This window comes from Lithobates pipiens, unplaced genomic scaffold (assembly GCF_037356315.1).
Source record: "Lithobates pipiens isolate NorthernLeopardFrog02 unplaced genomic scaffold, aLitPip1_a1.2 Scaffold_8, whole genome shotgun sequence".
Classification (NCBI taxonomy): domain Eukaryota; kingdom Metazoa; phylum Chordata; class Amphibia; order Anura; family Ranidae; genus Lithobates; species Lithobates pipiens.
The window spans coordinates 507,205,536-507,228,850 of record NW_027507903.1 but is presented as its reverse complement, the minus strand read 5'-3'; the positions used below and the strand labels follow the sequence as shown (position 1 = coordinate 507,228,850).

At 39.8% G+C, this 23,315-nt stretch overlaps 1 protein-coding gene and 1 long non-coding RNA gene across 3 annotated transcripts in view; both read left to right on the top strand.

Moving 5' to 3' along the window:
- TTC38 (tetratricopeptide repeat domain 38) overlaps positions 1-15,791 on the top strand; it is a 46,052-nt gene extending 30,261 nt beyond the window's left edge. Inside the window, exons 8-14 of one of the 2 annotated variants that reach the window (XM_077469331.1) lie at positions 5,469-5,528; positions 6,685-6,723; positions 7,955-8,036; positions 9,483-9,648; positions 11,303-11,462; positions 13,647-13,720; positions 15,534-15,791. In XM_077469331.1, the coding sequence (XP_077325457.1) occupies positions 5,469-5,528; positions 6,685-6,723; positions 7,955-8,036; positions 9,483-9,648; positions 11,303-11,462; positions 13,647-13,720; positions 15,534-15,627 (675 nt within the window). In that variant the 3' untranslated portion in view covers positions 15,628-15,791. Of the gene's footprint in view, positions 1-5,468; positions 5,529-6,684; positions 6,724-7,954; positions 8,037-9,482; positions 9,649-11,302; positions 11,463-13,646; positions 13,721-15,515 lie in introns of both variants that reach the window. The other variant, XM_077469330.1, reaches the window with a different exon arrangement.
- Positions 13-3,415, top strand: LOC143960586 (uncharacterized). Its single transcript, XR_013270346.1, has 2 exons — positions 13-2,725; positions 3,076-3,415. It is a non-coding gene; the product is annotated as an uncharacterized LOC143960586 (long non-coding RNA).
- Positions 15,792-23,315: the final 7,524 nt, after the last annotated feature.

Sequence of the window (23,315 nt, the reverse complement as noted above, 5' to 3'; positions counted from 1 at the left end):
GTAAGAAATTTGTCTCCAGCACATCTGCCAAAAATATTTAAAAGATAACGTGAAGTTGAATTGAAGCCACAGAAATAGCTTTGCAGTTAGATGGACCTTAGACAAATCTCCATTTTTATAATCTTAACTCCACTTTCCTGTTAAAGCAGTTGTGTTATTTAGTTGTACAGTCCAATAAGCACCGGAATTGGACCTAGTGCTTTTAATAATTAGCACTCCGCAACAGAACTGGTCAAACATTCCCCTCTCTCTTAATTTCTTTACAAAGAAACTTGTGCCGAGGGGTGTGGTTGTTACTCAGCTCTGCCAGCACAGAACACTGCAGTGTGAATCTAGAAAAGCAGCATTTGTGCTGAGAGAAGCAGGTTTTAGGCATTTCTGAGTAAAAATCTTTTACAAGTCTTATTTGGGTACAGAATTGTAATGAGATAAGGTGGCAGACTTATTTTAGGTTTTAAAGTGTCAATAGGAAGCAGCAGAAGCACCTGGATGGTCATCTATAGGAGAATAATTGATTGAGCTGGAAAGGGCTGTATTTGGCAGTATCTGACCATTCTCCCACCATCTTCCATCATCTACACCAATATGCATGTTCAGGTTGTACAATTGTGCTTATTCGTGTTATAGAGATAAGAAAATAAAAATCCACACTGTCAGTTGCTCAACCCACTCCTGTGATCCAGTTGGCAGTGTTCTAACTGGCCGATCTGTGTTATTTAAAACTGACAGATGGTATCATTGGAGCTCAAAGGCTTCAGACAGACAGGCCATATGCTAGACTGGTACCAGCTCTCATGCTCTTTATAAGGGTTGAACTGAGATGTGTTTGAATCGTAGCCCAAACCCATGGGAACTAACCCACCAGGAGGCTGCTGCTACACAAAGCCAATCCTAAGCAGCTGAGGTAGGGGTGTCAAACTCAAATTCATCGGGGGCCACATCGGCAGGATGGTTGCCCTCAAAGGGCCGGTTGTATCTGTAGGGCAGGGGTCAGGGTTGCGCTGCGCACAGAGTGCAGGGGTCAGGAGTGTACTATGCAGTGTGCAACATCTCATTTCCACCCCTGCACCTTGGTTCTGACCTCTTCACCCATCACTCTCCTCCCATCCCCTCACCTCTGCACACATCTGCCTCCACATGGCCCCCCCCCCCCCCCCAAGTTTCCTCAAATCTGCACTCTTTCCTACCTGGCCCAGCTCTGGTACCTCTTTGTATTGGGCTATACGTTAGTACCTCCCTCTAGGGCGGATCTCTGTGTTCAGTATCGATACTAAATAAGCAGCACAACACTGTCTCTCCAACAACACAAGTGCTTAAAAAGGCCGCCCTCAGGACGCAGCCTGCTGGATGAAAAAAAAAAAAACAGCTGTCAGCAATCACTCGCTGGAGGGACTGGAGAGGCGACAGAGTGGTGGTGGCGGAGACAGAGTGACGGCGGAACCAAAGCTGAGGCAGGGGTGGAGGCGGAGACGGAGGGGAGATGTTTACTCTTGTTGTCATGGAGACCACCCGCGCATGCGCTAATACAAAGCCGCACCGCTCGCGAGACTGAGGATGTTTTTCCCTTGCTTCCTTGGATACCTGCAGAGAAAAAGAGGTAGTGGCCAGAGGCTTCTGTGTGGGCCACATGACAAGGCCTGGCGGGCCGGATTTGGCCCACGGGCCTTGTGTTTGCCCTCTGTGAGCTGAGGTGTTCCATGCCCCGCAGCTGCAAGTATGGAAGGGGAAATATGAGGAATGCCTCGTCCACTAAGTTCTGGCCTTATGCAATGACAGCTTCTTTATGGGATAGCTCAGGTGGGTTTGGACTAGGATTTGAATGCTCCTGTTCTCATCCCTGCTGTTTTAGTACTGTGCTTGGTGCTTTAGGAGGAGAGTCTGACAAAAGAGAACCCCAGAAAGTGGTGAATGATTTTAGGAGGATTATGTACAACACATCTTCCCCAATCCTTGTTTAATTGGTAAAGGGGTTCCTCCTTTGGGTTCTTTAACTGTTTACCATAATACATGAATAGTTGAAAAAACTGAAACGAGGTAAAAGACAACAGAATACACACACTCCTATGTTCTTGAATAACAGAATCAGTTGGTTGAACCTCAAGCTTGACTTGTTTGTTGCTGCTGTCACGTTGAGTTAGATCACTCTGTGGTTGGACGGTTTACAGTCTTCAGCAATCTTTAGAGAAACACCAACCGTGTTAGAACTTAGAAGATTAGATGGCACTAATGAGCCTGCTGTCCGCTTACAGAGTGAGAACAGTAAGTGAATGGATTATAAAGATCTTTTAAGTCAAAGGGGAAAATTAGGTAGACAACTGAGAAAAGGAAAATTCACTCAATCCTTAGCAGAAGGATTAAAGTACAACTAAACACAAAACTTTTTTGTTTAGTTTTGGATAGAGTGGAGAGGGATTATAACACATTGCTGTCTGTGCCCCTATTTGTCCTGTTTACTATTATCCTTGAAAGTAAAAGTAAACGAAAATACCAAATTGGGTTGTCCCCAGAAAATAAGAGGGGAAATCTTCCAATGGGGACGTTAGTTCTAGTGACCTGGGGGTCCCCAAGAAATTCTCTTAATTTGCAGGGATTTCCCCACACTTCCTGTTTGGCTATGGGACAGGAAGTGGAGGTAAATCTCCACAATGGAACATAAATGGCGAACAAAATCTGATAGGGGTTATCCAAAATGAAAATTATTATTTTCCTATAGTTCTACTTTAAAGTGGTTGTAAAGGTTCGTTTTTTATTTTCTAAATAGGTTCCTATAAGCTAGTGCATTGTTGGTTCACTTACCTTTTCCTTCGATTTCCTTTATAAATGTTTTTTTTTCTTTGTTTTCTTTGTCTGAATTTCTCACTTCCTGTTCCTCCTCAGTAAGCTGTTCTGGCTGACTAACCACCACTCGGATGATGGTGAGAAGTTTACTGAGGAGAAACAGGAAGTGAGATATTCAGACAAAGAAAAAAAACATTTAGAAAGGAAATGGAAGGAAAAGGTAAGTGAACCAACAATGCACTAGCTTAGAGGAACCTATGTAGAAAATAAAAAACGAACCTTTACAACCCCTTTAAGACTAAAGCACAACTTATGCTTTTCTATCTGAAATACTAACTGAAGAAATTAACTAAACTTTTTAGTTTATAATCCTTGAGATTAAAGCTGAACTCCAGGCACAAAAACGTTTTATTAAAATATATTCTTAAATACCCACAAAGGATATAAATCCATTTTCTGTGCATCTAATACCTATTCAGTTCTAGCTATTGCCTTGTAAATGTAGCAGTGACCTCATCACTCTGCCGTACATAGCTTGGAGGAACACAGCAGCTCCTCCTACTACAGACTGCCTGCCTGCAGGACAGGAGGGAACAGACACAAGATCAATCACCCTACACAAGGAGAGAGAGAGAGAGAGAGAAAAAAGCAGTTACCAGTCTTTACTATAGAGAGCCCCTGCACAGAGGCAAACTTTCATGCTTGAATACTGCACAGATCAAGAAAAACACAAAGCACACCAAGATTCAAGTTAGAGTACACAGGCCTCTTGCATTTAACAATATTGATTATCCCAGAGTTATCTGCAACCAATATATCTGTACCTTAGCTTTCATAGGCAGATTCGATTTGTCAGCTCCTAAAGCTGCATTTACACTTTTTGCATTTTGGGAACAAGCTTTCCCGCTCGCTAGTTTGTTTGAGCAATATGTAGGCAATTTTATGTGTCCTATAGGGTCAGCCAATTCACTTGAATTGGCTGCCCTATGCACTTTTGTTGTCTGAAAAGAAGCTCCTGCTCCTTTTTGGGCGACGAGCTTCATGGAATTTTGAAAGGTGCAGTTTGCAACTGCTACGCAAACTTTACAGCAGGATCACATCGCATTTGTGCCATTAAGGGATAATGGCACCGAAACTTGCGTTGTGCAGTGATCGCCACGTGTTTTGTAATTGATTCACACTTTGTGATTTGGAACCATGCGATTCTGTTCGCTATTCCAAATCAGAAGTGTGAATGTAGCCTAAAGTGTGTCTACAGGCAAAACCTTTTATTCTAGTTTTAAGCCCTATACACACTATCCGTTTTTCTGCTGGTTTTTGTCTTCAGATTTACCAAAACCATGTAGTGCAAGGGCCTGCCTGATTGCATACAAATTGAAACCCCTAAGGGTTGACCTCATATTTATATGGTTTTGGTAAATCTGAAGACAAAAATCAGCAGAAAATCTGATAGTGTGTATGGGGCTTTAGAGTAGGGAAGGACTAAAAACCGTGTTGGGGTTTCTTTTCTGTCTGTGTCCTGTTTGATAGAGTAGAGAGAGATTAGAACCCTTGACGTGTTTTTTCTTACTGTCGGTGTACCCTCAATGTTTGTCCTGGTGTCCAAGCATGAAAGTAAAAGAAAACCCCAAATTCTGAGTTGTCACCAAAATAGAAAGGCAGATGAAATCTTCCAGAGGAGACATCGGCTCTGGTGACCCTGGCGACAGCCAGGAATTTTGTCACTTTGGTTATGGCTATGGGACATGACGTGAAGGGAGAGGTCCTCAATGGGACCCAATGGCAAAATAATTACATTTACAGGGGTTATAACCCTCCCATGGTCTATCAACAGTTATAATTTAATTCTTGTGCCAGAGACAAGAACAGAAAGGAGATCTGGTCAATGTGAAGTTGCAGTTGAGAATGGCCAAGGAAGAATTAAAATAACTACAGGATTGATTCTAAACTAACCCCAGCCTGTAAAACAAAATCGTCTATACTGGGGTTTATTTGACAGGCAATGTCAATAAATGCAGCTGCTTTTTCGGCTGCTGCAGGTATTTGATACTTCCTGGTGTGGTAATACTTGCTCTTTGCTACTCGCTGTGTTCCTCCCCCTGGCTTATACAGTTAGGGCCATATATATTTGGACACCAGCACAATTTTAGATTTTTTATTTTTTTTGGTATTTACCAAAACATATTCATGCTATAGTTATATAATGAATATGGTTGGAAAGTGCACACACTCAGGTTTAATTTGAGGGTATGTACATCCAAATCGGAGGAAGGGTTACAGCTCTTAAGAATAGCCACCTCCCTTTTTTTCAAGGGACCAAAAGTAATTGGACAATCGAATCAAAAGCTGTTTCATGGCCAGGTTAGCTTAGCGCTGCTTTGAAAGCGCCACCCATTCATTTCAATGGACAGGGGCGGTGGAGAAATGGTGTTTGCACCGCCCCAAAAGATGCTGCTTGCAGGACTTTTTTCCCGTCCTGCAAGTGCACTGCCCCGTTGTGAAAGCACTTGAGATTTCGCACTGGGGCTGCAGAAGAGGCAGTTTACAGGCGCTATTTTTAACGCAAAAACACTTGTAAAGCGCCCCAGTGTGAAACTGGTCTTAAGCTGAATTTTAAAAACAGGCTGTGCTTTCCCTTGATATGACGTTATAAGTATATTTCAAGAACTTAGAGATTGTTTTCCTTGCAGGATGTTGATATGCTTGCCTGCCATAATTACTGGCACTGGACTTTGTATTTCATCGAGAAGGTAAGATTACTTGTATGACTTGGCAAACTTGGACAGTTCATTTACACACGTTGTGATGCGCATTAACTTACAATGTGTTAAGGCACTCCATTCATCTTGAATGGGCTACCAACACGCCTCAGTAGACCAATAAATTGACACAAACCTTTTTCACTGACACCACACAGAACACTCAGAGTATGTGTGTTGTGGTTCACTTGCATTGGCGACTACTCTACAGTGCATTGATAACGACTGCCACAGTATGTGTGTTGCAGTAAAACATGTTTTGTATTGTGCTGCCCTCAGGACATGGTTGTATTGTGCAGTCCACGGATGTGTCAAGGGCTGCACTTGAGGCCCACTATATTTACTAGGTTAACTACCCTGACTACATTGTCATAACAGTGTATTAAACCCAAGAAACCTGATTGTTGGCTCTGTTATTTATGACTTTAAATTAAGCTGCATATGTCGCTATTTGCACCAGCTGTGTTGGTAGTTAAATAATGACAATACTTGGTATCAACGAGATAATGCACCTCTGATTGGCATTAAATGACACAAAAGTCCACAATGTGATTTAATATAAAGCATGTGTGTTTTCATGTCATACAGAGTTTTGTGACTCGCACACCATCAAAAAATATCTCTGAGTACCATACAATCCTTAGAATCCCATCGTTTTAAATTAGAGCCCCCAAGAAGATGGATTTTGTTTAACCCCCAAATGCATTGTGCTTCTTTATTTTTTTTTTGCACTTTCCCTTACTGTGAACCAATGTAATATTTAAAAGATTTTGGAATCTTGGACATTTGCTTTTGTGCTCTTGCTAGATTCTTTACATTGAATCTCAACTCCGTTTTGTGGAGTGTTGCTGCACTAGACCCATTGGGGTTGGTTTATTAAAACTGGAGTGCAAAATCTGGTGCAGCTGTGTATGGTAGCCAATCCGCCAAAGCTTGTTCAATTAAGTTTTTACAAAAAAAAACCTGGAAGCTGATTGGTTTCTCTGCAGAGCTGCACCAGTGTTTGCACTCCCCAGTTTTAGTAAATCAACCCATTGTGCCCAGTGATAATTTTAACTTGCCTCCCAAAAACTTGTATCCAGCACCTCATTTTTATCTATCTTTGAACAATGTGATCTAATAGCAGTGTGCATTATCTCTTTTCCAGGGTGAATATGAGGCTGCCTTAACTATGTTTGACAATCATGTGAGTACCTGATATGTACAGTAGAAGAAGTCCATCCTTCTTCAATTTTAACTACAGGCGAAATCAAAAATGGGTCCTTTTTTAGAAGTAAGCACACTTCGTGTGAATAGTGTCAAGCCTCCTGCTGGATGCTTAATTTTCAGTGCATCTTCCTGGTAGTTAAACTTCTGTTTAGCAGCAAGCACCATAGTCCTATTTTTTATTTTTTTCTCTCTAAAGCGGTAGTAACGTTTCTGAATAAAAGAAAAAAAATCTCCCTGCAAGGTAATATCATAATTTGCTAGTATGCATCGCACCCGGTCTTCCTTCTGGGTTTGTGGGCTGCGGCCGCTTGAATGGCCGAGCTGCGATGACTTCCCTCCTGCACAGGAGTCACAATTTGCAACACAGCTCTGAAGGAACGGCACGGGTACGCCATTTCTTCAGAGCACATGCGCAGGTGATGTCACCGGCTGCTGCTCACTGGAATATTTCCTAATAGGTGCACTTTTAGGAGATATTCATTTTACCTACAAGTAAGTTTTATTATAAACGTACCTGTAGGTAAAAATAGGCGAAAAGAGTTTACTACCACTTTAACCAGTGAAGATCCAGGAGCAGGCGGGTGCATCCTCACTGTGAAATTTGAAAGCTGGTTTGCCTTGGCAGATATTTCTAAGATATATGTCAAAAATGTCCTACTGCATTAATACAGCAGTTTTAATTTTTTGTTCAGTTTTCCCTGTGATATTGCTTTATGGATGCCAGTAGTATCTCTGCTTTTCCACATATTAAAGGGCTCTGTAATGAAATTGCACAGCAGTGTTGTCACCCTGTGGACAGTATAGTCTTTTATATGGACATGTAGTTTTTGAATGGACTTTAGGTATGCAGAAAATGAAAGCCCAACTCCAGCCAACAATTTTAAGTAGTTATAGAAGCTGCTTTTCTTTCTTTTGGAGAAAAGGTTTAAATTTTGTATGAATAAAAGGTGACAGTTGTAAGCACCCTGCCAGCGTTAGTTTGTCCCAACCCCTGTAATTGTAATTTTTGCAGGTTAGTTTGATGTGCATTAAAATGTGGAGAAAAATATAATTAAAAGCATGTGAAATACAAAAGGAATTAATATAAATTACAGTTTTTATCCATATACACTTACCAGAATACAATATTTTTTCACTATAGTGGGCCTTTAGAGAAGAACAGAAAGATGTGAATAGAGCCTTAGTATGACTGATATCCTTCTCCACAGATCGCCCCCTCCTGTATCTCAAGTGGAAGCATGCTGGATATTGTTGATAATTCATCGCTGCTGTATAGACTTCAGATGGAAGGTATGATTCTGTACGTTTGTCTGTCCATATCTAGCCATACGTTAAAGACACCAGGAGCCTGTTATGCAATCTTGCTTTTTCAGCATATTTAGTAATTGTATAGCCAGCTTCTCTAAAAGACATGTCAGAAGATTTAGAATTTTCAGATAAGTGCTAAGGCACAATGACCATTTCTAGATGTTCCCTATACATAGCAAGTCTTCAACTTTTAATGTTAAGGTCCACTTTAATCCATCTTTACATTTATACAGTGCAAATACACCAAGGGAAACATTCTCCAGGATTTGGTGGTCCTGGTTAGACCATCCTATCATTGCTGCCATTCTGAATTAGTGGCATACTTTTATCCAGTATGATTTACATGATTTTTTTGGACTTCCATTACCTTCTTTCCATTGATCCTTCTGATACACTATGATTTATCTTCTACCAACGAGTCTGTTTGCTTCAAATTCCAAAACTATTTTTTTGCATTACCAATATTTTTGTGTGCGTGCGTATATATGTGTGCGCATTAGTTATTTAGACAAGTGAATAAACCAGATTGGACCCCATTAAATGCATCCTATGTTTTAGTGTATACTGTTTGCACTGATAGTCCACTGTACATGCTATGTCGTCTCAAGATGTTCCATGACAAAGCCTTCTTTGCCTTTTTATCACAATTTACATTCAATGCAGATTGCAGATATGTTGTGAAAATTAGGGCAAAATACCCAGATGAAATATACAGTGGGAAAAATAAGTATTGAACACGTCACCATTTTTCTAGGTAAATTTATTTCTAAAGGTGCTATTGATGTGAAATTTTCACCACATATCAGTAACAACCCATGCAATCCATACATATAAAGAAACCAAAACTAGTAAGTTCAGAAATGTAAGTTATGTGTAATAAAGTGAAATGACACAGGGAAAAAGTACTGAACACAGGAAGAAAGGGAGATGCAAAAAGGCATGGAAAGCCAAGATACCAGCTGAAATCTATCATCAAGTAGAAAGCAATCCTGCCCCTTGTCAGTGCAAATTAATATCAGCTGGTTCAGTCTCAATAGATGGCCTACAAAAAGGTGTCTCATTACTAAGGGGGTCACACAAGAAACCTCTCATGATAGGTAAAAGCAAAAAGCTCTCTCAAGACCTTCGCCGTAACCTTATTTCTCAATGCATTTGTTTTGGTGTCTTTGTATGGGTTGCATGGATTGTTACCAACGTGGTGAAAATCTCATGTCAATAGCACCTTTTAGAAAAATATTTACCTAGCAAAATGGTGACGTGTTCAATACTTATTATACCCGCTGTATATAAGGCAGACGTTTCAGTTACAAAATGATTTGTATTTTTGTCCATCCAGCTCTGAGATTTACACAACCTGCTGCACAGCACAACCAGGCATTTGCAAGACAAATATAAAATGTTTTTTTTTTTCATGTTTGGTGTGTCCAGGTGTGGATGTGGGAGACCGATGGAAAAAACTTGTCCAAATTACGAAGAAGCATACCAACGATCACTTGCTGATCTTCAATGATCTTCACTTCCTGATGTCATCATTGGGTGCAAAGGATGTTGGGATGACAACGCAGTTTCTGGAAGCATTGAAAGAACTTTCTAAGTATGTTACAAAAACAGAAAAACAATATACTGCACTTAGGTGCAAATACCAAAGACCAAAGGTGCTTAAGAGGTGCAACAGTACCATGAGCTATACATCACATATATTTGATCAATGTTACAAAACTGCACATAGAAAAATAAAGAATACTAAAAATAAGGAACATTTTCCCCACATTACTCCAGCTGAATATTTTGTTGCATTCAAACGAATGTAACATAAATTAAAATGGAGCACTCTCTAGATATGTTCACACCGCAACCTGCTTATTACTGCCCATTCATAACATGTGTGACGCTTGCAACCGGAAATCCAGTCAATGGATTTTGACAAGCCCTCCTGAATTGTTTTTTTTTTTTTTTTTGTGGCCCTACAACTGTCTTTTTAAAAATGTTCCCCTTGTGATGGCTGTGGTAGGTAGACCACTGAAAGACTATGTATCGTAAATCATCATAAGACATTTTTTTTAAATATTACAAGTACTTGTTTTTTACCTTCATTTTATCCTATGTTGCATCTCAGTGATGCTGATCTTCTGCAGCCTCTTTGTAGAAACTTTCTGTCTATATGCACTCCAGTGATGGCTGCATGGCATTAGATAGATATAGTTAGACTTTTCTTCCGCTTTAAAGCTGATTTCCAGCTTTTAGTGAAGTTTAAATAACTAATTTTGACCAAGCAATGCTAACAGATGAAGTAACTGGGAGCGCTGTATAACCTGTATGTTGTCTCAGCTGCATATAATATACACTGTGTTCCAGCTGTGGGATGCAAATTTCCTATCCTTATCCAAGACAAAATGGACTTGGACAGAGCACTGCTCAGCTATTCACAGGGAACCTTATATTCTATGAATGAATACAACAATTCCCCTTGTTGGCTGAGGCAGGCAGATGACATCCCAGTCACCAATCAGAGGAAGCTTTGTATTCATTCATGCTTGTAATTAGTTCACCCCACCCCAAAATACAACATGCCTCTCTTGTTTGCTGTTTGAGCTTGTGCTGATATTCTCAGGTTTACAAACAATAAAAAAAGAGGACCGACCAATGATTTTTGTATATTTGAAAGCCACCAGAGCCCCATGACTTATTAGCCTGAGTTGATAGGCAAATTCTTTATTTTAGGTGCATTGCTTTGCATTTGGGATCAGTTTATGATGCGTCTGACATCATGCACAGTTCATTGACATGTGCATTTGGCCTACTTCTGACCTGCTTCTAAGTTATGTCAACCTGCTTTGTCGAGCTGCTTTGCATTCCCATTGACATTTATAGGGAGAGACATGTGGATCTGACATGAACAAAAGCCTGTCAACACTGAGGGGGTCATTTACTAAAGGAAAATCCACTTTGCACTGCAAGTGCACTTGACAGTGCAATAAAAGTGCATTTGGAAATAAAGTCGCTGTAGATCCAAGGGGGACATGCAATGAAAATAAAAAACAGCATTTTAGCTTGTACATGATTGGATGATAAAATCAGCAGAGCTTCCACTCATTTCAGATCTACCCCTTAGATTTACAGCGACTGCACTTCCAAGTGCACTTTCAGTGCAAAGTGGATTTGCCTTTCGTAAATAACCCCTGAGTCTTTGTCACATATCTGCTATCATCAGATTGACATACAACATTGTGTGGTGTTTTTTTTTTTAGATCACCAGGTGAAAGCTGTCAACATGCTCTTATCGGTCATCTCGGCCTGCCCCTGTGTCAGGCACTTGTGGAATTTGACACCGGCAATTACGACAAGGTGATAGAGCTCATGTACCCGATTCGCTACCAGATTTTAGGAATAGGGGGCAGCAACGCTCAGGTAAGAAATTTTTCGCTTTTTACATTTTTATTATCAATGTACATAATAAATTGGCACGTGCATCATCGCAAGTCTACCTTCTATCCAATATTTCAAAGGCCCCACATACAGTGGATATAAAAAGTCATCCCTGTTAAAATGTCAGTTTTTCTGTGATGTAAAAAAAGATACACAGATAAATAATAAAGAACTTTTTGCACCTTTTTAATGTGACCTATAAACTGTACAAACAAACTGAAATTTTTAAGGGGGGCTAAAAATAAAATAATGTGGTTGCATAAGTGTGCACACCCTCTTATAACTGGCGATGTAGCCGTGTTCAAAATTAAACAATCAGAGAGCTTCCAAAGCATCAGAGGGATCTCATTGTTAAAAGATGTCAGTCAGGAGAAGGGTACAAAAAATTTCCAAGGCATTAGATATACCATGAAACACAGTGAAGACAGTCATCATCAAGTGGAGAAAATGTGGCACAACAGTGACATTGCCAAGAGCTGGATATACTTCCAAAATGGATGAAGACGAGAAGAAAACTGGTCAGGGAGGCTGCCAAGAGCCTACAGCAATGTTAAAGGAGCTGCAGGAATATCTGGAAAGTACTGGCTGTGTGGTACATGTGACATCTCCCATATTCTTCATATGTCTGGGCTATGGGGTAGAGTGGCAAGACAAAAGCATTTTCTTATGAAGAAAAACACTCAGGCCTGGCTAAATTTTGCAAAAACACATCTGAAGTCTCCCAAAAGCATATGGGAAAATGTGTTCTGGTCTGATGAAACATGGGTTGAACTTTTTGGCCATAATTCCAAAACCTATGTTTTGTGCAAAAACACTGCACATGACCAAAAGAACACCATACCCACCATGAAGCATGGTGGTGGCAGCATCATGCTTTGGGGCTGTTTTTCTTCAGCTGGAACAGGGGCCTTAGTCAAAGTAGAGGGAATTACGAACAGTTCCAAATACCAGTTAATATTGGCAAAAAACCTTCAGGCTTCTGCTAGAAAGCTAAACATGAAGAGGAACTTCATCTTTCAGCGTGACAACGACCCAAAGCATATGGGTATGAATGGCTTCACCAGAAAAAATAAAGTTTTGGAATGGTCCAGCCAGAGCCCAGACCTTAATCTGATTGAAAATCTGTGGGGTGATCTTAAGAGGGCTGTGCACAGGAGATGCCCTCGCAATCTGACAGATGTGGAGTGTTTTTGCAAAGAAGAGTGGGCAAATATTGCCAAGTCAACATGTGCCATGCTGATAGACTCATACCCAAAAAGACTGAGTGCTGTAATAAAATCAAATGTTGCCTCAACAAAATATTAGTTTAAGGGTGTGAACCCTTATGCAACCATATTATTTTACTTTAAATCACATTTAAAGGTTGAAAAAGTTCTGAAATGATTTATCTTTATCTCCCTTTTTTATTTTATTTTTTACATCACAGAAACCTGACTTTTTACCAGGTGTGTAAACTTTTAATATCCACTGTATATGTAGCTGTGGTATTGCTCCTTGCTTCCATTTGGTATGAAAGTGAAAGGGTTGAGCTTTTATGGGAGGGGTGGGGGCTTCATGGCCCCACAACTTTGGCATCTGTTAAATTTTGTACTGATGTCTGTTGTCCCCTTTTATGTAGCATAGTCCTTGCTATTTGTCCTGGTTGCCATTGTCACAAGACAGAAAGTAATAGTAAGTCCATAGTTTTAGGCCCTACTCTCGATCCATTGTTTCATATAAACATGTTGTGCCAATACCAAGAATGGGCTGCCAATGCATGCAATAGACTTAAAGATCAAATAAACACACAACTGTTTTTCTTTGCAAACCAGCACACTACAGCCCATGGTATGTGCACTGTGGTGCACTACATTGTGTATTGCCCTCTATTATGTAGTGCATTGGAGTGCTATTCAAAATCATTGATGCCACAAAGCACCGTACATAGAGCAGGTGCATTGCGATAATGTGCACGTTTTAATTTGCGTCACTACAATGCACAAGTGTGAATAGGACTTACAGTTGTCACCAGAACAAGAAGGGAGGTATTATGGGGTAGACGCTGTGGTATTTCCCAAGTGTGATATTCCCCTCCATGGTTGGTTGGACATTTTAAGGTTTCATGTTTCACTGTAATTGGTTTACCTATCTAATATTTATTTTGTGTGTGTTTGTTCTAATCTTCAGAGAGACCTCTTTAGTCAAGTTCTTATACGTGCAGCAATGAACAGCAGATCCAGGTCACATCAGAATTTAGCACGGTATGTGGATTTGTTTAATTGCAGAACTGGACTATCTTAACCACTCGAGTACCAGCCTGACACTTTTCATGTTTTGTCATACAACATTCAACCCACATTCATTTTTTATTTTTTTTATTTTTTAAGATAGAGCTACATTTTATGATATTTAACCACTTCAATACTGGGCACTTTTACCCCTTCCTGTCCAGGCCAGTTTTCAGCTTTCAGCACTGTCACATTTTGATTGACAATTGCCCGCTCATGCAACACTGTATCCAAACTACATTTTTATCAACTTGTTCACACATTTTCTTTATTTCTGTTATAAAATGTTGCTAATAAATAATTGTTCTTCACAAATTTCAGCCAAAATGTATTCCACTACATTTCTTTTGCGAAAATAACCCAAATCAGTGTATATTTATTCTGTAGGAAGGTTATAGCATCCGCAAACTATAGTATATAACTGAAAATTGATCATTCCTGATGTACTGATGGCCTATCTCATTTCTTGAAGCCCAAAAATGCCAGGACAGTACAAATACCCCCCCAAAAAAAGTTTGTCACGGTCATCAGTGCAGTACGGCATTGTCATATAACTAATGTGGCAGTGATCAGGGACACTGACTGGTGACACTACGAAAATAAAATGTATTTATTCGATTTTTTTTTTTTTTTTTTTTAAACACACTTTGACCAGAGCAATATAATATTAACATTGTAAGTGATCAGGTGTTTGTTTGTTTTTTGTTTTTTTCACATTAAGTTTGCATGTAGCAGTGAATTTAATTGAAATATACAAGCATTTTAATGAATGAAATAACTTCACACTGCTGTCACTACTGCAAAGAACATTAGTGGGGAACCTCACTGTTCAGAACTGTGGCTTCAACCTTGTCCACGTACACACGGTCCAGCCCAGAGGCACTGTATTCACATGACAGTGATACAAGTGGGGTGTTAAAGAAACTTTTTTTGCTATAATACTGGTGTTTTTGTATGCTATTAGAGCCTGTTTTTTATGCTTCCTTTGTTGCAAAGTCATGATTAATAAAGGGTTAAACTTTATTACTTCCAAGTTCTTATGTTTAACCTTTCAGATTTGTGGATATAGTGCAATCATTTCAGACAACTCAGAAGTATTTTAATAAAAGGAATTTACTTAACTTGGTTTAAAGATGTATTACAGATGATAAAATCTAGATAAATACAGCATGTTCAATCCGAGGGGAGTCCGCAGCTTGATTGGAAGTTCCTGGAGGCAATAGTCTTGTCTGCCCTTGTTTCAGGCATATTTCTTAATATCCAGAAAGAACTCCAATAGCCCTTTGTCATTCAGACATATACTGTATATAGCAGCCCAAAAATTTGTCAAAACTGGTTTGAGCGACACCACATAATAGAGAGACCAGATGTTCACAACTTCCCACAGAACAATGAAATCAGATATCTCATTATACATTAAAACTAATTGTGTATCGATAGAAGTGATCACTTATACACCAACCTAATTGATAACCTAAAACAGTTACGAAGTTTCTTGTAAATCAATAATTATTAAAAACCTACAGGCAAGCATTCACATACGCTTTAACTTTCCAGCACCTCTGAGAAGCTGAAATATGTATTGGGTTGAATGATCCTTTGGTAAGGCATGGCGCTGTAATCCATAATGACTGGCTCTGACAGCAGTAAGCTGGATCTTTATTGGTTCCTACACATTGCAGTTCTTCTTTGCACCTCTTTATATAATGGGTCTAAAAATTTCTCTCCTTTTTTTTTTTTTTTTTTTTTTTTGTATCTTCCTAATCAGATTATTCTTATTATATAGATGCCTTTTACTTGAAAGAGACGCCCTGAGACCGAATTCCCCTATGACAGAGCGACTTATAAGGAAGACAGCTGCAGTCCACAACATGGCATAGAACCTGTCTACCTGGACTTTTCATACATCAGGAGCTATTTCTATGAACCAGAACATAAATCAAATGATGTAATTGGTCAGTTATAAAAATCAAAACCCAAAATGAAATGTAAATATGTTTTGTTTTGTAATTTTGTATGATCCAAAAAGGCACGATTTGCACTATTCCAGTTTTTGTGTTGACTTTTTTTAAATTTGATTCTACCAAAAACTAAAGGAACGTCACCTTGCCTTTACATTAAATGAGAAAAGGATTTTACAGGATTTAGCTGGGAGAACAATGTTACCACCCCTAGTGGATTATTTGTAGGAATAAATAAATATAGCATGCACACCAGAGTCCTGGGTGCCACCAGAAAATGAATGGCACAATTGGGCCATGTACTTATTGCAGCCTAAAGTGATCTCTTGCTTTACCTGGACATACAGTGGGGAAAAAAATTATTTGATCCTCTGCAGACTTAGTAAGTTTGCCCACTTACAAAGAAATTAAGGGTCTATCATTTTTATCATAGATGTATTTTAACCACTTGCCAACCAGCCGTCGTCATTATATTGCGGCAGGTTGGCTCATTCCCGCAAGTCGCCGTAGCTGTATTGCCCTGTACACGCGGTCGGAAATTCCAACGGAAACGGTCCGGATTATGTTGTCGGAAAATCCGTGTGTGAGCTCTACCGGACTTTTTCTGTCGGAAATTGAGACGGAAAAAGTTTGAGAACAAAATCCAATTGTGTTTTTTTTTTTTTCTGATCGCTTGAAGAGAATTCCGAGGGACAAAGTGCCACGCATGCTCAGAATAAATTACAAGACGAAAGCTATTGGCCACTGGCCTCTACGTAGTCCTGTCGTACACAACCAGCGCCACCGCATTCAGAACGATCAGATTTTCCGACAACTTTGTCTGACCGTGTGTATGCAACACAAGTTTCGGCCAAAATCCATCTGAAAAAATCTGATGGATTTTGTGGTCGGAATGTCCGAACCGTGTGTACAGGGCATATGTCGGCCCTTTAAGCAGCTATAGCAGGCGCGTGCGCTGCCGATCGCTTCACAGAGAGCCAGAAGGGGGATCTGTTAATGTAAACAGACAGATCCCCATTCTGATGGGAGTAGAGATTGATCGCTTGTTCCTAGTGATTAGAAACAGCGATCTCTCGCCTCCTCCAGCCAGTACACTGCCCCCACAGTTTGAAAAAACTCCCAGGGAACACATTTAACCCCTTGATCATCACTAGTGTTAACCCCTTCCCTGCCAGTGACATTTATACAGTAATCTGTGCTTTTTTTTTATATCGCTGTATGAATGTCAATGGTCCCAAAAAATGTGTCCAATCTGTCCGCCGTCCAGCTAAAAATGTCTGATCACCGCCATTACTAGTAAAAAAAATAAAAGATAATAATAAAAATGCCATAAACATTTTGTAGGCACTATAACTTTTGAGCAAACCAATCAATATAAAAGCTTATTGCGATTATTTTTTTTTATTTTAAATATGTGATAAGAATACATATTTGCCTAAACTGATGAAATTTGTTTTTTTGGGGGGATATTTATTATAGAAAGAAGTTAAAAAAAAAAGTTTTTGTTTTGTTTTTCAAAATTGTCTGTCTTTTTTTTTTTTTTTTTTTGTTCATATCGCAAAAATAAAAACTGCAGAGGTGATCAAATACCACCAAAAGAAAGTTATATTTGTGGGGAATAAAGGACCTTCATTTTGTTTGGGTACAGTGCACAGGACCATGCAATTGTCCGTTAAAGCGATGCAGTGCTGTATCGTAAAAAATGGTCTGGTCATTAAGGGGGAAAATATTCCGGTCCTTAAGGGGTTAAAGGATAGAGACAGAATATTAAAAAAAAAAAAATCCATAAAAAACATGATACAAATGTTATGAATTGAGTTGCAGTTCAGTGAGTAAAATAAGTATTTGATCCCCAAGCAAAACATAGTTACATAGTAGGACACAAATCCATCAAGTCCAACATATGTGTGTGATTATATGTCCGTATTACCTTGTATATCCCTGTATGTTGTGGTCGTTCGTGATTTAGTCCTTGGTGGAGAAACCCTTGTCGGCAAGCACAGAAGTAAGAAGTTATTTTGGGCCACTATTCTTTACAGATCTTTTCTAAATCCATAGGCGTGCGCAGCCTATTGCATTAGCATGTGCACCTCAAACCAAAGCTCAAACACATGTGCATCCGTGTGTATGTATGTATGTGTGTGTGTGTGTGTGTGTATATGTGTGTGTGTGTGTGTGTGTGTGTGTGTGTGTGTGTATATATATATATATATATATATATATATATATATATATATATATATATATATATATATATATATATATATATATATATATATATATATATATATATATATATATATATAAAAATTTTTAATGTAATTAAACAATTATCAATGTAAACAAACATAATTTAATTAATACAATTTAAAAAAATAATAATCTTTTAACGTAAACAAGCCTTTTAAATACATCTCTAAATCAAATAAGCACTTTTTACACAAACTGCACAGTGAGTAGGATTTTTTTTTTTTTTTTGTCAGGTTTTAATATCCTGAATTGTATTTACCGCTTTAAATAAATTTTGTCTTGGTGCACCAATAATTCCAAAGTTATGTTTAAGGAAAGTAAAGCGACAGCAACATTTCCCTCTGCTATGCTTTTTGTTGAATTATACACTATACAAAGAGAAACAGAAATATGTATTTAGACATCAAATTGACATCAGTAAAGTGGTTAGCACACTACAGATTATTATGGCTTACTTCTCTACATGTTATAGAGAAGAAGACGTCGCACAGAAGGTGTTTTAGACATAAATTCTTCAATAACTTCATTATAATTAGCCAACCAAGCCAATTCTTGCTCGGTGTACAACATCATGAGTGAATCGGGGATGGGCTTATGGTTGTGCCATTGATTTTGACAGAGAGATCATGGGGAAGAGGCACATGGGGGAGGAAAAATACATTTTTGGTTTTGGATAGATTTAGTTTTGAGGAAGTGGTGTGTAATCCAGACTGATATATCTTATAGTAAATTAGTGATATGTGAGGAAACTGAAGGAGTGAGCTGAGGGTTAGAGAAATAGATTTGGGTGTCATCAGCGTAGAGATGGTATTAGAAGCCTCTGGAGGCTATAAGCTGACCCAGGGAGGAGGTGTAAATTGAAAATAAGAGGTCCAAGAACAGAACCTTGGGGGACCCCAACAGAGAAAGGGAGAGGAGGAAGTAGAATTGTAAGCTAAAGGTGCGGTTGGATAAGTAGGATGAGAATCGGCGAAGATTACAGTCACGGAGACCAAAGGTGTGGAGTTTTTTGAGGGGGAGGTCAACCGTATCAAAGGCAGCAGAGAGGTCCAGGAGTAGGAGTACAGAATAGTGTCCATTGGTTTTGGCTGTTAGTAGATCATTTGTTAGTTTTAGGATAGCAGTTTCTGTGGAGTGTTGAGGACGAAATCCAGACTGGAGAGGATCAAGAAGGCTATTATCAACAAGGTGGTCGCTCAGTCTGTTGTAAACCAGACGTTCAAGGAGTCTGGATAAGATGGGGAGCAAGGAGATGGGGTGTAGGTTGTTAAGATTGGATGGGTCCAGTGAGGGCTTTTTCAGTATGGGACTGGCAAGTGCATGTTTTAGAGAGTTGGGGAAGATGCCAGAAAAGAGTGATTTGAAGATGTGGGTTAGAGAGTGTAGAATAGAGTCAGAGGGTGAACGTAGCATTTGCAAAGGTAACAGGATTCAGAGGGCAGGTGGTAAGATGGACGTTGGCTAGGAGTTTAGCAACCTCGTCTATAGTTGGTGGGGTTGAAAGAGGGAAGTAATGATTGTACCTGTGGGCATGAAGTATAAGGCGTGGAACTGCAGCCGTCGCCCACTGTCCCAACCCCCCCCCTCCTCCCTCCTCCCTCTCTGTGGTAGCAGTATAGGGAGAAGCTCCCTGTACTAGCTGCCACTGTTTGAAAACCAGCGTGGCTCTGCCCCCACAGCTCTGTGTGTCTGAATGAATTACAAACCCCATCCTTGGCTTGACATCCTTAGCAGCTGTCAGCTTGTTGTTCTCAATGAATTACCACGGAGCTGTGGAGCGCTGTGGTAGAACATTGAGTGTTTTACAGGATGTATAGGTAAGCTGATACACCAACAGTGTGCATTAGACCTACATGGCATCAGTAATCTGCTACTAGCTGGTGCAATGCTTTCCAGGCTTCTGCAACAAAAAATAAATGCACATTTTTTTTTAACCTGCAAAAAAAATGAGCATTTTTCATTTTAAAAAGAAAAAAGTAAATTTATTCTTTCATTTCTTCATTTTCACAAAAATTGTGACAAAAAATTACAACTTCAAAAATATTGCCGTGCCTCTTCCTACATGCCTCAGACTATCTACTTTCCAAAAAATGCAGATGCTTTCACCCCCCTTTCTGCCCAGGCCAATTTTTATCTTTCTGCGCTGTTACAGTTTGACAATTACTCGGTCATGCAACACTATACCCATATGAGACAGAGCTTTCTTTTGGTGGTATTTAATTAACACTGAGTTTTTTTATTTTATGCTATATAAATGAAAAAAAATGAAAGTTTTGGAATAAAAACGCACGAAAACAAAAAAACAGAACAGTTAGCCCAATTTTTGTATAATTTGAAAGATGATGTTATGCTTTAAAATTGTGCACACTTGTCTAATGGAACCAAACTTTGGTACTTAAAAATCTCCATAGGCGACACTTTAAATGTTTTTACAGATTACTTTTTTAGAGTTGGAGAAGGAGGTACTGGGCTAAAATTGATGCTCTCTAATGCATGCAATGATACCACACGTGTTTTTAATCGTTTTTATATATGTGGGCGCGACTTGCGTTTGCTTCTGTGCGCAGGGACAGGGGCACTTTTAAACAAAAAAAAAAAGTATTCTTTATTTTACTGTTATTTTTACACTTTCTCCTAAATTTTTTTTTTTTTTGATCACTTTTATTTCTATTACATGTAAACATACCTTGTAATAGGAATAGTGCGTGACAAGTCCTCTTTAGGGCGAGATCTGGAGTCTTACAGACCCCAGATCTCTCCTTCAGGCTGGAAAGGCCAAGATCAAATAAATTAACCTGTCTCAGCCTTTCTAGCTGAGTTCCCGGCATTATTTACATCTGCCGGCCCGGACGTGACATCAGAACGTCGCGCCCGGGCCTCCGAGGGTCATAGAAATGACTGGGGACCATCTGGTCAACAGAAATCTCTATGACTAACTTTCGACAGCAACCAATTTACTCTCCGGCTAGCCGATCACAGATAGGGGTGTGTGTGTGTGTGTGTGTGTGTGTGTGTGTGTGTGTGTATATAATATTATCCCTACCTACCTACCTGAGCCTGCCCTGCTTAGTGGTGTCTCATTTCTCCCCTCGATCTTGCAGCCACCTGTCTGCCGCTATCCAGGCTCCATTGCTTCTTCCAAGGAAGAGAGAGGCCGGAGGGGGGCGGAGTGCAGATGTATATCACTCCGCCGACACCTGCGGGACCTGCAGCCAGGACTATAGAAGCTGCATTGGAAAATGCGGCTGGATTACTCTGCGGCTGTGGTCCCTAGTCTATGATCAATCACCTCCCACTCGCAGCACAGCTGTTTTTGCCGGCCCAGAGCTGAGCCCAGTTGTGATTGAGTTGCACAGACATGTTGCAGCAGTCAGCACTAGCAGTGAAAGCACAGACAGCACAGGGATGATTAGGGTGTACCTGAGCACACCTGATGCGCATGCCTATGTCTAAATCCTTAAGGTTTCTTTGCTGTTGCTTGGAAACTCAAAGTTGTAGCTCCCTTCATCCATTTTCGATTTAGGTCTGGAGTCTGGCTAGACCACTTCATGACCTTATGTGCATCTTCTTGAGACACTCTTCTGTTGCCTTGGTGTTATGTTTGGCTCATTGTTATACTGGAATACCCTTCCACAACCCATCTTCAGTATTCTGGCTGAGGGAAGAAGGTTCTCATCCAAGATTTTATAATACATGGCAAAGTCGGTCTGTACCTTTTTAGCAGAGAAACAGCCCCAAAGCATGTTTCCACCCCTATGCTTGACTGTAGGGATGGTGTTCTTAGGGTCATAGTCCAGTAATTTTCTTCCTCCAAACACTGTGAGTCCCCCCTCCTCAAGAAGGCACATGCATAGTCATGTCAATGAACATCTAAATGATTCAGAGAAGGATTGGGAGAAAGTGCTGTGGTCAGATGAGACCAAAATTGAGCTCTTTGACATTAACTCAACTCACCATGTTTGGAGGAAGACAAATGCTGACTATGACCCTAAAAACACCATCCGTACAGTCAAGCATGGAGGGGGAAACATGATGCTTTGGGGCTGTTTCTCTGCTGAAGGTACAGGCTGACTTTGCCACATTCTTGGATGAGAATCTTCTTCCCTCAACCAGAACATTAAAGATGGATCGTGGATTGGTCTCCCAGCATGACATTTACCCAAAACATACCACCAAGGCAACAAAGGAGTGGCTCATGAATAAGCACATTAAGGTCATGGAGTAGCCTAGTTAGTCTCCAACCCTTAATCCTATGGAAAATTTCTGGAGGAATATGAAACTTTGAGTTGCCAAGAGACCTTAAGGATTTAGAGAAGATCTGCAAAGAAGAGTGGACCAAAGTCCCTCCTGAGATCTGTACAAATCTGGTCATCAACTACAAGAAACATCTTACCTCTGTGCTTGCCAACAAGGGTTTCTTCACCAAGTCATGTTTTGCTTGAGGATCAAATACTTATTTTACTCACTAAACTGTAACTAAATTTATATTTTTATTTTATGTGTTGTTTACTGGTTAATATTCTGTCTCTATAATTTAAAATACACCTTTGTAAGTAGGTAAACTACAATCTGCAGGAGATCAAATAATTATTTCCCCACTGTATATGTAAAGTTCATGGTTGTATCTACCATAAGGGCACTTGTGGGCCAGTGCATAGAGGTGGAAGCATATCGACCCTTAAAATTAAGTGTTAACTTTTTCTTTTCATTTCCACTCCTCGGGGCTCCTTTTGGATTTTTGAGGCTAGATTATGAAGAGAACTGTAGGAGGTTCAGGGAATGCTGGGAGGAGTAGCAAGGCTCTTTACTCTTACTTTACTTACTCGTTTTGTGGCCTATTTTGTTGAAAGTAGCACTGCTTATAAAGAAGACCACCTGCTACCTTCAAGAGCCGATTGCAGCAATAGTTTTTAAGAAATAATCACGACACAATAGGGGGAGCTTTTGCAAAGGGACTTCATCAGTTTGGTGTGGCTAGTGCTACATAATGTTTGTGTATTGCTCTGGTAATAATGAAAGATTAATAAAATTTAAGATCACTTGCTCCAAAATTATCACCCCAAAAAATAGTAATGGTGAATTTGGCTAAATTTTTTCATGAAAATGGCCATTGCATCTTTTTATCAAAATTATTTTATCAGATTGTCTTGTCGGTACTTGTATGGCCAGCATGAATGTCGCATTAGAATGTGATAGCTTCACAGTGGCATGTTGACTTTGTACGACTAGAGAAGGCCACAAATGGCTCCCATGCCTCCAAGTTGTGACCGTAAAGGGGAGGCCTACAGTAACTTTAAAACATGGAACTTTAACCACTTGCCGACCGCTGCACGACGATGTACGTCGACAGAATGGCA